Here is a 13,953-nt window from a genome sequence, read left to right on the forward strand (position 1 = left end):
CTCTTTACTGGTCATTTGTGATGCTTCCACATCTAGCACATGCTTTCTAACACATACTTAAGTGTACGCTTTTACTTTGTGAATGAAAATCTGAAAATACTTATTGGTAGAATCTGATTTCATAGCAGCCAGTCTTTATTGGTGATCCTGTATGAAAATGGCTATTTCACAGTGAATATAGAACTTTCTTTAACATGGGTTGTTTGGAGAGGGGAGGGATGCATTGACAAAAATAACTGTTTTGAAATAAAAATAGTAGACGACGTTGTTTTTTTTCCTTTTAATTTATGCAAACAGATACCATGATGCATTCCTACCTACAACTAATTGCCTTAATTTTTCTTTTGTTCCTCTTTCCTTTACTCTTCTTTGTTTGCTTTTTTCTTCCTCCCTTTCTTCCTTCTTGTTTTCCTTTTTTTCTCTTTCTTCTTTCCTGCCTTCCTTTTGTGTTTTATCTGCCATTCTTTTTTTTTTTTTCTACCATGCCAAACTATGTCTTTGGAATCACATAGATGGAGTAAACACAATTTGTTAAAACTAGTCACTGTGGATAGTCTAGTTTAAGAAAGCTAAATTACCAATCATTACCTTATGTTTAGTGATAACAAACCAAAGAAGTTATACTACAAATTTGATCTGGATCGGTACACAAAGAGCCACATAAACACAATTGAAACTTTGGAGAATAATAATATACATTTGTATACTCATATAAATCTGTATATTTAAGTAAAATCTAATATGTAAGTACCCAAAATATACGTACACACATGTATATTACCCAATGCTAAATTTTTTCACTTACTACAGTATTCTTAATAAATACCATTAATATTATTTAAGTTTAAAGATGAAAATCAATATCACACTGATTTTTTATAGTAATAAATTGTGATTATTCTAATACTGAATGCTATGTTTTCAAGAAGTCCAATAGAGAAAAATGTATTTCAAAATGTCATTTAACTAAGATGTGGGTTAAAATCATTTTTTTAATAGTGAAAGTAAACAGAATGCATACAGCTGCTTTAGTAATATTGGCCTAGATTTCCCAAGATCAATAATGGGTGTGACGAGATGTCACCAAAAATGGCAGCGTAGGCAGCTTCAAGTGTCCATCTCGCCACAGAAACATTGAAAAAATCAAGAAAAACAGCACAATCCACTTTGTCAGAACTCTAGAAAGCAGTCAAAGGTTCATGGAACCAAGCAATCGCTGAATCAATAAAAGACAACTTAAATATGGCAGGAAAGCTTTGTGGTGTTTTTATTGTCCTTTAAAGTCTAGCATTACCCTGACCTCAAGCCAGAGATAACAGCACAAGAAAGGAAAACTACACACCAATATCCTTTATGAATATAGATGTAACTATCCTATACACAATACTGGAAAAGGGAATCCAACAGCATATCAAGAAAAATTTACACTATGGCCAAATGGGGTTTATTCTAGAATGAAAGAGTAGTTCAACATAATAAAATCAGTCACATAAAACACCACATTAACAGAATGAAGGAAAAAAACGTATCATCTCAGTTGATGAATAAAAGCATATGGCAAAATGCAATACTTGATCAGGGAGAAAAACAGAAAATAATAAATTAGAAAAAAGTTGAAAAATTTTCTCAACATAGCAAATGACATATGAAACATCTGCAGCTAACCTAATAATCAATGATAAAAGTTTGAAAGTTTTCCCCCTAAGATGAGCCACAAGACAAGGGTGCCTGCTTCCATTACTGCTGTTTAACTTTGTACTAGAAGTTTTAGTAAGAGCACTTAGGCAAGAAAAAGAAGTAAAAGACATGCAAATTGCAAAGGATAAAGTAAAACATGTGTAAGATAACATGATCTTATACATAAAAAACTCGAACAAATCTAGAACAAGAAATTTACTACAGCTAATAAACAACTTCAGCAAAGTTGTAGGAAACAAAATGAACACACAAAAATTAGTTGTGCTTCTTTATATGAGCAACAAGCAGTCTAAAAAGAAAATTAAGAAAATAAATCCCTTTTTAAGTACATCTGAAAGAATAAAATACATAGCAAAAAATTTAACCAAGGAGGTTAAAGACTTATCAACTGAAAACCACAAGACATTGCTGAAATAAAACGACACAAATATATGGAAAGATATATGCACTTACCATTAAAATACCAATACTCTAAAAAGCCATCTAAAGATTCAATGAAGTCCCTGAAAATTTTAATGACATTTTTTCTTGCGAAAATGGAAAAGTTGATTCTCAAATTCATAGGGAATTTCAAGAGGCCTTGAATATCCAAAATTATATTGAAAAAGAGCGAAGTTGAAGGACTCGCACTTCCTAATTTCAAAACTTACAGTAATCAAAACAGTATAGCACTGGCATAAAGATAAACATTCTCACCAAAATAATAGAATTGATAGTTGAGAGTTAAACCATACCTATACGAATAATTGATTTTTGATGAGGATGCCAAGACAATTCAGTGGCAGGAAAAATAGTCTCTTCAAAAAATGCTGCAGTCACAACTGGATATCTACATGGAAAATGATGAATATGGATCTCTCTCTTGCACCACATACAAAAATTTACTCAAGATAGATTAATGGTATATGACAGGTAAAACTATAAAACTATCAGAAATAAACATAGGGGAAAATCTTGGGTTTAGCAATGGGTTTTTAGATGTGATACCAGAGGAATAAACAACAAAAGAAAAAAAATAGAATTCATCAAAAAGTAAAACTGCATGTATCAAAAAAAAGTGATATTATGACATAAACAATGCACAAAATGTTTGCATTTCATACATATGAGTAGGGTACCCAGAATATAGAAAGAATTCTTACAATTTTCCAACAAAAATACAAACAACCCAATTTAAAATTAGTCAAAGAGTTTGAGTACACATATCTGCCAAGAAGATATACAAATGGTCAATAAACACATGAAAATATCTTCAACATTGTTAGTCATTGGGAAAATGCAAAGGAAAATCACAATGAGAAACCAAACCCACTGGGATAAGTGTAATTCAAAACAAAACAAAACAAAAACACAAAAGAACAAGTGTGGCCAAGGATGTGGAGAAATAAAAACGCTCACATATTGCTGGCGAAAAGGTAATGGGTTCCACCGTTATGGAATACAATTTGGTGGTTCCTCCAAAGGTTACAGATAGGATTACCATCTGACCCAGCAACTCTACACCTAGATATATACCCCAAATAATTGAAAACAGGTGTTCAAATAATACATGTGCATGCATGATTAGAGCAACACTATTCAAAAGAGCCAGGTAGAAACAACTCGATATCCACCAGCTGATGAAGAGATGAACAAATACCAGATAGGCCCAAAAGGAATGAAGTACCCAAAAAGGTGTGAAGTAATGATGCAAGCTACAATGTGCATGAACCTTGAAAACATTATGATAAATTTAAAAAGCCAGACATAAAAGGTTATATATTGTATGATTCCATTTATATGAAATATCCAGAAATCCACAATGACAGAAAGCGTAAGTGCGGTTGCTAGGAGCTTAGGGGAGGGAGGAATGAGGAGTTACTGCATCATGCTTACTGGGTTTCCTCTTAGGGCGATGAAAATGCTTTAGAATTAAATAGACAGGGCGGTCCCACAACATTGTGAACCTACTAAATGCCACTAAATGCTCACTTTAAAATGGTTAATTTTATGTTATGTAATTTCACTTTAATGAAAAAGAGAAGAAAAAAGAAAAAATAGTGAATGGCTCAGATCTGTTAAAGTTATCTGACTTTACACTAATCTTATGATTTCAACTCAAACTTGCATTTTAGTTTTAATTTTAAATAACCTTTGCAACCATAGTGTTTTATGTCCTTTTAAATAAGAATGTAAATAATTATTTCTCTTATCATTCCTTTAAATCAAGCTAATTTATGTCAACTAATAACTGTGATGTGAACTGCAAAATTATTTTGTAATAATATAGTGGATTATTAGTATGCTAGTTACATCAAACATTAAAAATATATAATTTCATATCTGGCATTCATAAATGTCTTAATTTATGCTATGATATTTTGTTAAATATAAGTGATTTAAACTGTCAAACTTTGCATCTTTATTTTAATTGGATATGGGTTAACATATCATCTGTTTGATACACATGAAGGAGATTTTAAAGGATAATATAAATTTCCAATAACCTTACATTTGCCTTATTGATCGAAGAAAAGGGAAGTATAAGAGTTGAAAACAAATCAAGACACATAATTAAATTCAAATAGTAATAACAGAAGCATCCATACGTAAACTTATGCATTTGACACACAGTTATGAGGATGTGCCAAACACTGTTGAAGGGATTGAGATTTAATATTCATGATTTTAGCAAAACATAACAGTCATTGCTAAGAGAATATGAAAGTAAAAGGATGTAAAACTCCTCCTATCACTAATTTATTCTTAGTAATAATGTTTCCTATATACAAAACCTTATCCACTTAGCTTTGCTTCCGTGGAGAATCACAAAACAGGGAAAAGGATAACTCTCCCATTTTAGAACTAGATTTGTAAAAGTCAGTTCTCTCTCTCGCTCTCTGTGTGTGTGTGTGTGTGTGTGTGTGTGTGTGTCTGTATGCATGGATTTGAGAGTAGGCATGAACAATCATATTACATTAGGGTAAATGTCATGCTACTTTTGCAATTTATTGATTGTTTCAAACCAGTAGGGATCTTTCAGCATGTGCTTTCTGTGTGGCATTAAGAAACGGTCCTTTAAAACTATGATTCTTGATCTCTGCTAACTTAAGCAATTATTTGGCAAAAGAACTTTATTCCATCCAACTCACACAATCCCACTCATACACTTTAAAATGTACACAAAATCATGGGTGTATTTCTACATTTCACTCAATAACTAAATTATCAATTTACGAAGGACCTACATGTAGCCTAGCATTTACTGCAAGCAGGGCATTCTTCAAAAGAAATGGCTTTCCAATTTAATTACCGAAATATAACACATTTTATATTTTAAAAACGTGAATTTTTCCATATATCAAAATTCTCTTCACAATAATACAAATTTTTATTAATAGATACATTTAAAAAACAGAATTTATAGGGTATTTCAGCTATTGAAGCTACGTAAACAGTTAAAGAAAAACAGGAAATGATCCAATATAATGTTATCTATAATAATTTCTATTTCATAACAGTAAAAAATGTAACTGTGTATTCTTAAATGAATGATTTTATAAATAATAGTAAGATTTGGAAGAAAAACAACATACTATAACAGGAAAATTTAACAAATGGATAGGTTCGCCTGCTAAACCACTGACTGGAAATAAAATATTTTCGAAGTCAAAGTTACTAAATAAAATAAACATATTGTAATTCCTCGAATATGGATTACTGTCATTAATGCAAATTCATTAGGAATCAACTTTAAATCAACTTTAACTTTTAGATGAATTCATCATTTTCCTAAGACACATCAATTACTGCCCAGGCACATTAACTTTCTGAAAGCGATCCATTATGTGAAGTGAATGAAGGGATTCCGTTGCCAGAATGACTTCAGTAAACAAGCTTCCAAAACAATTCTCCTGAGACATGGGGCTTTTCTCAAAAGAATATGGAGCACTTTCTCCAAAAACGTTTTGTTTTCAAAATTATCATTTGCAGTAGAGAATAAATGGACTTCATATCAGTGGAAGAAATGAGCTATTATAAAGAAGATTTTGTGCCATATATTGGATAAAGCAAATCAGCATTGATACTATAGATACTATAGATCATACTATTTATACTATAGATCATATAAAAATAATGTCTGGAAATTGCAAGTCTACGTTTTTTGTCACAGAAAAATCAAGACTTCTCTTGATAAATATTACACTTGTGTGTTTGTTCTCCTTGGTTATTATGTCTTATCCTTTTGTAGTGAGCACAAACCCCACTTTTCATTTCCCTTCCTCTCATTTGTCTTATATCTTTTATCTGTCCTCCTGAAACTTCAAAAATGTGAACAAAGGGAGGAAAGGGAGTGTAAGAGTGTGAAAAGAGTTTAGGACCAGAGAGGTATCTAAAGTTCTTTTTTGATTTCTCAAGCCCAGAATTACGTTTTTCTGTGTGTCAAACTCCCCTCTGTCTATGCCTCTCAATTATGTGAATATTCGCTATCCATTCATCCTGACTTCTAGATTCTAGCTTCCCTCTCTTTGTGCATCTATGAAAACTCATTCACCTTTATTTCTTAGTATTTTTAGTATGATGACTCATGCACACAAAGTATTGATGTGCAAATGTGGAAAACTGCAATTCCAGTTGAGGGGAAAGACTTTTCTTTGGTGGACAACTATTTCCACATATTTTTTTCCTATTAACCAACCAACAATTATTAACAGGCCTCACCTCCTACTTTGTGTGGTTCCCTCTAGCACCTCACTACTTGGAAGTCTGATCTAAAACAAAAGCAATGGCATCACCAGGAAACTTGATCAATACTGAGTATCACAGACATCATCCCAGCTCTATGATTACAATCTGCATTTTAAGAGATCCCTGGATTATTCATTTGTGCCTTAAATTTGAATATGCACATTAAAGTATCTCAAGTACAATTGTGGGTCTCTGAATTCCAAGTAAATAAATATAAACTATTTATCAAAAGAAAATCTGTAATTGCTGATATGATTGAAAGAATGCTAATAATGCAATTGTTCAGTAACCTAATTTTCTGTTTCTGTTGAGCTAATTCTTCATTTCCTATGCTGATAATTATGATGGAAATGTGCTACTAGCATATGTCAGAGAAACCCCAACCAACTGACAATTTTATAACATCTACGATCAATATTTTGCAAAGTTTTTGTTGTTGTTGTTGTTGTTATCATTGTTGTTTTTGGAGATGGAGTTCCTGCTATGTTGCTCAGGCCAGTCTCAAACAACTGGGTCCAAAGAATCCTACCTCACCTGCCCAAGTAACTGGCACTATAGGTGCAAACCACTGCACCTGGCTAACTTTATGACTTTTATTCAAAATCCTATATAAACTTCTTAGTAGGCCCCTAATATTTCATAAATTTAATTTTGGCAATTCATCAACATTATAGTGAAAGAGAAAGAACTAGTTAAACTATAAGTAATGTATAATGTGTGGTCAAGTTAATTATTGGCAAATAGAATCTAATTCCAGCTAAGGCATGAGTTCAGTGTTATCCAATCCCTACCATTTTTTTAAATTATAGATACATTTATTTTTCTGGATGTTAGAGTTTTTCTGATTTTCAGTTTATCATTAAACTTTCTCTTTCCGGGCTTGTATTTACCTAACTACCCTAGTGGAGGTTATTATTGATGTTAGATTATAGACTTTAGGATCCATACCTTTGAACAATGGAATATGATCTCTAGAATTTACCACAGAGAATTTCTCTATTAATGTTCCCACAGGTGCCTCAACAAAAATGACACCACCAATTATTCTCCTAATTTCATGCTTCATTAATTTTAGGCTATCGCTAAAATTCTTTTAAAATAGTTTAGGATCAATCAATGTTATTCTTTTAATTTGTTTCCTGAGTATAAATGCTGTAAAGTAGTTCCCCTATTTTTAATTCATTTATTTTGTCTCCTATCATAGGGGATGTACTGATTATCCTCAGTGTTATGAATTCACTTAATTATGCCCTTTAATCTTAGTGCAAAACATTCCTGATTTTGACTTGTGTTTAATAAAAAAATTCTCCTGAACAAAATTATGTAAAATTACTTTAAAAAATAGAAGTCTTCTTTCTTTCTTTCCTTCCTTCTTCTCTTTCTTTCTTTCTTTCTTTTTTCTTTCTTTCCTTCCTTCCTTTCTCTCTCTTTCTTTCTTTCTTTCTTCTTTCTTTCTCCTTCCTTCCTTCTTTCTTTCCTTCCTCCCTCCCTCCATCCCTCTGTCCCTCTCTCTCTCTCTCTCTCTTTCTTTTTCTTTATTTCTTTTTCTTTATTTCTTTCTATTGAGACAGAGTCTCTGTCACCCAGGCTGGAATGCAGTGGTGCCATCTCGGCTCACTGCAACTGCTGCCTCCTGGGCTCAAGCCGTTCTCCTGCCTCAGCCTCCCAAGTAGTTGAGATTGCAGGCCTGCGTCACCAAGAAGCCCAGTGAATTTTTGTATTTTTAGTAGAGACAGGGTTTCACCATGTTGATCAAGCTGGTCTCAAACTCCTGAACTCATGTCATCGTCCCGCTTCGGCCTACCAAAATGCTGGCATTACAGATGTGAGCCACCATGCCCAGCCATCTTTCAAATAGTATAATAATAAAATATTGTGGCTAGTTTTAGAAACTTATCCTTAGATACATACCATGGTAGCATCATATACAATTTTTTAACTTTAATAAAATCTAAAGGTTTTTTTTTTTGTTTTTCTAAATAGATGATGACATAATACATAATTTCTAAATAGGACTATCACATAACACCAGAATGTTTGTTTTTAATTTCTATAAATTCATACTTTTAATGTCATTTCTGTTTTTATTTAATAGCTTTTAAATTGTGATTTTAATATGTATGTGTCTCCATTAAAGCTAAGCATAAATATTAATATCAGTTAAACTCAGTGACTAGCAGGTTGGCTTCCAAAAAAATTTCTAATGCTAATTTCTTAACTGTCTGTATTTTCAAACCATAATTTCTCTAGTTTTTGAATAGCAATATTGGGAAATGTTCAGATTTTTTTTCCAAATTACAAATAAGTCATTTGGAGAAATGTCTTCTGATCAGCTACATTCTGAAGACTTACCAGTTATGTTCTCAAACTATGCTGAAATACTCAGCAGAAATATAGCATAAGCATCTATATATTTCATGTTAAAAATGTATGTGTCATGGTTCATCAACTTATTTTCATTCAGCAAGTCTTTGTTGTACACCTGCTATATGCACAGGAGGTGGCAATGCATTTCCTGAAATCAGTAAGACAAAATTGGTTCCACGAAGGGAACTAGGACAAGTAAGAGACACCAGTATAATAATTGAAATCTTGCTGAGAAATAGAGGCAGAGATCCTTGGCTGACAGTTCTAAAATGATTGCCATGGCTCAATGTAGACTGTGTAGACCAGGTTACTAACCCAAGTGGAAAATCTACCCCAGAGGGTTTTGTGTGGCCAGAACAATATTTCTAGTGCTTTGAATATGAATGCCTCCCAGGAAAGCACTGCTCTCCAGCTAGGGAGAGGTACTGTTTTGTTTTTTCACCCTGAACCTAACTCTGTCACATTTGCCTTCTTGGCCCCTTCTGTAAGCCAGAGGCCCCTGGGCTATAGCAGGAGGCCACAAGCCATGACCTATGAACCAAATCTGGCTCTAGACCTGTTTGTGTGCCTCCCATGAAATATTCTCTATGGTTTCGAAGGCTTATAATTTTCCAAAAGGATATGCCACAGAGACTTATGTGGCTTACTTAAATAGTTTAACACATTTACCATCTTGATCTTTACAAAAAAAGTTTGTTCATCCCTAGTCTAGAATAACACTCCCCATGTGTTTGTTGATGTACTCATATATAGACTTATTACACACGCACATCAAGTAACTTATATTGCCAGAGAAAATTGCGAAAGTCTTTGCAATGATCAACAAAGATTCCTGGAGGTTGTGTCTAACACATTCCTCGGGTAAGGTTTTCTGATTCTATAATGTCCTGCAACGTTGATATCATTAAGATATTTTACACAAAACCCTGTAATTTATAGATGATCCATGGCCATGCAACTGATTCTTGTCCATAAACGTGTAGGACAACGTTATTTTGTGACAGTGCAATTTATTTCCCCACCCACGATGGAAGAGCCACTCTTGCATCCATTAAGCACACTCATTTCGGCATTATTGGGTGCCTAGTTGTATGACACTTAGATTCTCCTTTGAACTGGCTGTAGTAACTTACTGGTTTCCTCATTAACTAATGGGATAAATAAAATAGTTGATACATGTTCTTTTTATGTTCCTATAAAGTTATGAGCTTACCAACTTTCACCCTTTATATATGTTAACTTATTTATGTTCTATAGATATGCTATTGTACTAATATATATTATAAACATAGAGATTCAAAAAGAGCTTTTTGAACACAGTGTGACATGCACACCCCACTTTTGATGCCACTATAATTTTTAATATACTTAAATGTTTTAGCTACCTTGATCTTGTGAAAGAAAACTAAGAAAAACTTCTGACAAATAGTTCAAATTATTGAATTCACATTTTCTGAGTGTATTGAAGATGTTTTTTAAAAAAACTTTGTCATATCAGTTAGTCCAATAAGGACAGGTGGATTTTTTTAACGTTGGATGGAAATGTACATTCTAATGATCAAACATCACTAACATAATTTACTATTGTCTGTGAAATCAGACTTTCAAATGTAGCTGCATTTCTCTTCCTTAAAGCATACTCTTGGATTTACTTATGTTTTTACAAATCTAGGTCTTAAACATCTTTGCCATCATTGACAATGCAGACTTCATGCTGAGAAGAGCACTCGATACTGCCACCGAAGTTCTGTTGTCTGGTGTCGTTTTGTCAATTATGCTGATGCCAGGGACCATGGAACAGTGCCACTATTTCCAAGAGCATCAGCAAATCGAAAGATCTTCATGCAATGGTTGTTCTAGAAAAATCTACTACATTGGTTTATGCTTTAAAAATAGTTACTACCAGAGTAGTAATTTTCCAGTCTGTCCATTAAAAGTTCAAGTGTATTATCGCATTTTTTAAGTTGTAAAAGGATGATGTACACATATCCTTAAACATAGTATATAAAAGCAACTACTCAATGGAGATTTATGTGATAAGATTACTCATGTAAATAAAATTATTTTTCTATGAATTAATAGTGCAATTTAAAACTGGAAGGCATTTTCTTTAAAAATGTATTCCCTATACCACTGAAATAAAAAAAAAAATCAAATGTAAAGCCCTGTAAAAAGTCATACCTTTTTCAATTAATAGGGACTTACAAAAATTTTATTGAACAGTTAGAATATTAAAACCCAACATATTGTTTTAAAATTTATGTGGGGTTCTTAATGAGTAGCAGGTAGCTTTATGTCTGCCACAAACCTTTGGTAAATGTGATTTAAATGCAAATGTCATGTAGTAAGAGATCTTATATTTCTTTTAGAGACTAAGATTCAAGCAGTGTTTGCACTAGTGGCCTTTACATGCTAGCACCTTCTTTCACTGCCTCACTCAGGTATGGAACTTCTATACATATGTAGACATAGTACTCATACATGGTATACACACACACACACACACGCACATAGCGCCATGGTATTCATCCATGGTACTTATATACATATAAATTAACTCTTATTGAAATAGTGTTAAAACTACAATATGGTTTTGTGTTATGATAAAATCTACATTATTCCCTGAACCTTGGCATATTCTGTACACAGCTCTGATTCATTTGACATTTGAGGACATCATAATCTTGACATTTTGAGCTTCTGGGGAAGTTCCTGTTACACTAAGAATTTTGGCATGCTACTGTTCCAAAATAAGTGATTATTTTAGTTCCAGCAGATAGTCTGAATTTATAATGAAGAGGGTAAAAATCACCAATGCCACCCCCACCATCAAAATGATCTATACTTTAAAAATCCTACAGTCTTCTAAGTGATCAGCATACCCACTGACTTAGACCTTCGAGGATCCTCCCAGTTTCCAAGTTCTGCTTAGTCCTAGCCCAAATAACTACACTGTCGTCAAAGAGACCAGGTCTGGAATTGGTGTGCCCTGATGACAGGTTATGACAATGCCAGCTCCAAATAGGCCTCAATTTTTCCTGAAAGACACACTTTATATTATGACAGTTTGGTACAACTGGAAAGGTGCCAAAATTAAATATATAATCAATTGCTTCTTAATCTATGTCCCCTGCCACTTTATTCTTAGCAGTCATTATAGTGTTATATTTATAAAAATTTGTATGACTCCCTGCATAGACTCTAAGCCCACGCTGGGCGGGGATAATGATTCATTAATTACTATTCTCATTACCTGCATATAGAACAGTGACTGACACAGAGAATAATACAAATAAATGTTTGTCTTGTTTAAATAAATCAAATAAAAAGTATTTCTGTAATCAATCCACAGTCCATAATTGAGATGATTCTGTGCTTTTTAGAGTAGAGATGTACAAAAAAGATGTCTACAGATTTATCAGTGTACTTATGTCAGAATCAAATACATTATTATAGATAGTTTATGAATCAGTACAATAGAAAATTATGGTCACGGACTATAACATTTAACTTTAGATATTTGCATTGCTAGGTCATGAAACACTAATACAATTTAATCTTGCATTTGCAATAAATCCCTAGATTCATGAAAGAATGACAAAACAATACGGAATTCAATTTTTCTGGCCATGTAGCTTTTAGAGCTTATATGAGTATGAATGACTCATATATCTCAGAACTATGAACTTATCAAACTCACCCTTGAAAACTGTTACAGGAATTGAGTGAGAAATAGAATTGTACATTAAGATGCTATATGTAATTGAAAAATAGAAACAAGGAAAATAAAATTTGCAGCATATTGACACAAACCCACATTAAAACTATAAGACTGTCATTAAAAACACGTTTAAAAATCTGTAAACTATCAAAAAAATGTCCGCCTATAGCACAAACTATATCTATTGGCTTGGGGATAAAACACATCTAAAATTAAATTTCCCAAATTCAAATTAGGAATGTTATTCTGGTTTTAAGATTTATACCATAGGCTGGAAAAATTATTTGAAAAATTATGCATTTAATTAGCTCAAAAATAATCGTTCTGAAACTGACAAAAAAAGAACCAGAAACAGTGAGTTTCAGCTAAATTTAAATGTTTATGTAGAACTTACCATAGCTACCAGCAAGTGCTTATTGTATAGTTGCTTGAATTAATGAAAAAATCTTTATTGGAAATAAGATCAATAGCTTAGAAAATACTGAGACAAAGCTTTAATAAGAAACAAAAAACCAGAAAGGTCTATTTCTCACTTCATTTTTCTTCCTCCTTTTGGAAATCTCGAAACTGTCTGAAGATTTGTCGTATTTTAACATTTGACACACTTTGTTTCAGATGCATGAACAACATTATTTTACATCTTAGTGCGCAGAAGAGCAAGGGGTATCAGGTATTAGCTAGCACAAAAGGAAAGAGCCAAATGTGGAGGTGTGTACCAGTGAAGACAGACTCGGCATAGGCATCAGGGTGAGATTAGACAGTGAGAACTTGCTCCAAGGAGCACATACCTGGTTTTTCTCTTGCAGGTCAATTTGTGACGTCTTGAAATCAGGACTTGGAGAGTTTGCACTTAATCTAATTTTCTTATCCAAGAGCTCTTCCATTTCTTTCACCTGGATCTTCAACCTTCTATTTTCTCTCTCCAGTCCCTGCTTTTCTGTTTCAAGTATTTCCCTCTTGTCCCACTCCGAGGTGTTTTCAGCTTGCAATCTCTCTAGCTACACGCAGAAAACACAAAAAAGCAGCATGCAGCATTTGCAATTGCCAAAAGGTAACGCCACCGACAAACAGACTCCCTTTAAGAAAGGTTCATGGATATGTCCATTGATAAAATTTTAAAAAGAAAATTCTATTTGTTTGAAAACATGAGAAAAATATAAAAGTCTGAAGATCAGGCCAAACTGTAAATAAATAGACTTTTCCTCTTGGTTCATGTAACTATCTCTACAGCCATATGGACCATATTTTTCAAATACATGTGTCAAGTGAAAAACTGCTGCTCTTGGGAACACATTAATCTCCACTCTCAACTGATGAACATTCTCAGTGGAGAAGACACAAAACCATTTTGTGGGCAATTTTGATTGGATATATTCCACTTATTCATTCACTCATTTATCTAGGGAATAGATAGATGCTATATGTCTATCTTTCTATCT

The 13,953-nt window shown here is 33.1% G+C and overlaps 1 protein-coding gene across 3 annotated transcripts in view; it reads right to left on the minus strand.

The window, feature by feature from the left end:
• CCDC102B (coiled-coil domain containing 102B) overlaps nt 1–13,953 on the minus strand; it is a 350,923-nt gene that overhangs the window by 143,544 nt on the left and 193,426 nt on the right. For all 3 annotated transcript variants that reach the window (XM_011968354.1, XM_011968355.1, XM_011968356.1), the window contains one exon: nt 13,303–13,512. In XM_011968354.1, the coding sequence (XP_011823744.1) occupies nt 13,303–13,512 (210 nt within the window). The remainder of the gene's footprint in view (nt 1–13,302; nt 13,513–13,953) is intronic.

This window comes from Mandrillus leucophaeus, unplaced genomic scaffold, assembly GCF_000951045.1.
Source record: "Mandrillus leucophaeus isolate KB7577 unplaced genomic scaffold, Mleu.le_1.0 Scaffold84, whole genome shotgun sequence".
Taxonomy (NCBI): domain Eukaryota; kingdom Metazoa; phylum Chordata; class Mammalia; order Primates; family Cercopithecidae; genus Mandrillus; species Mandrillus leucophaeus.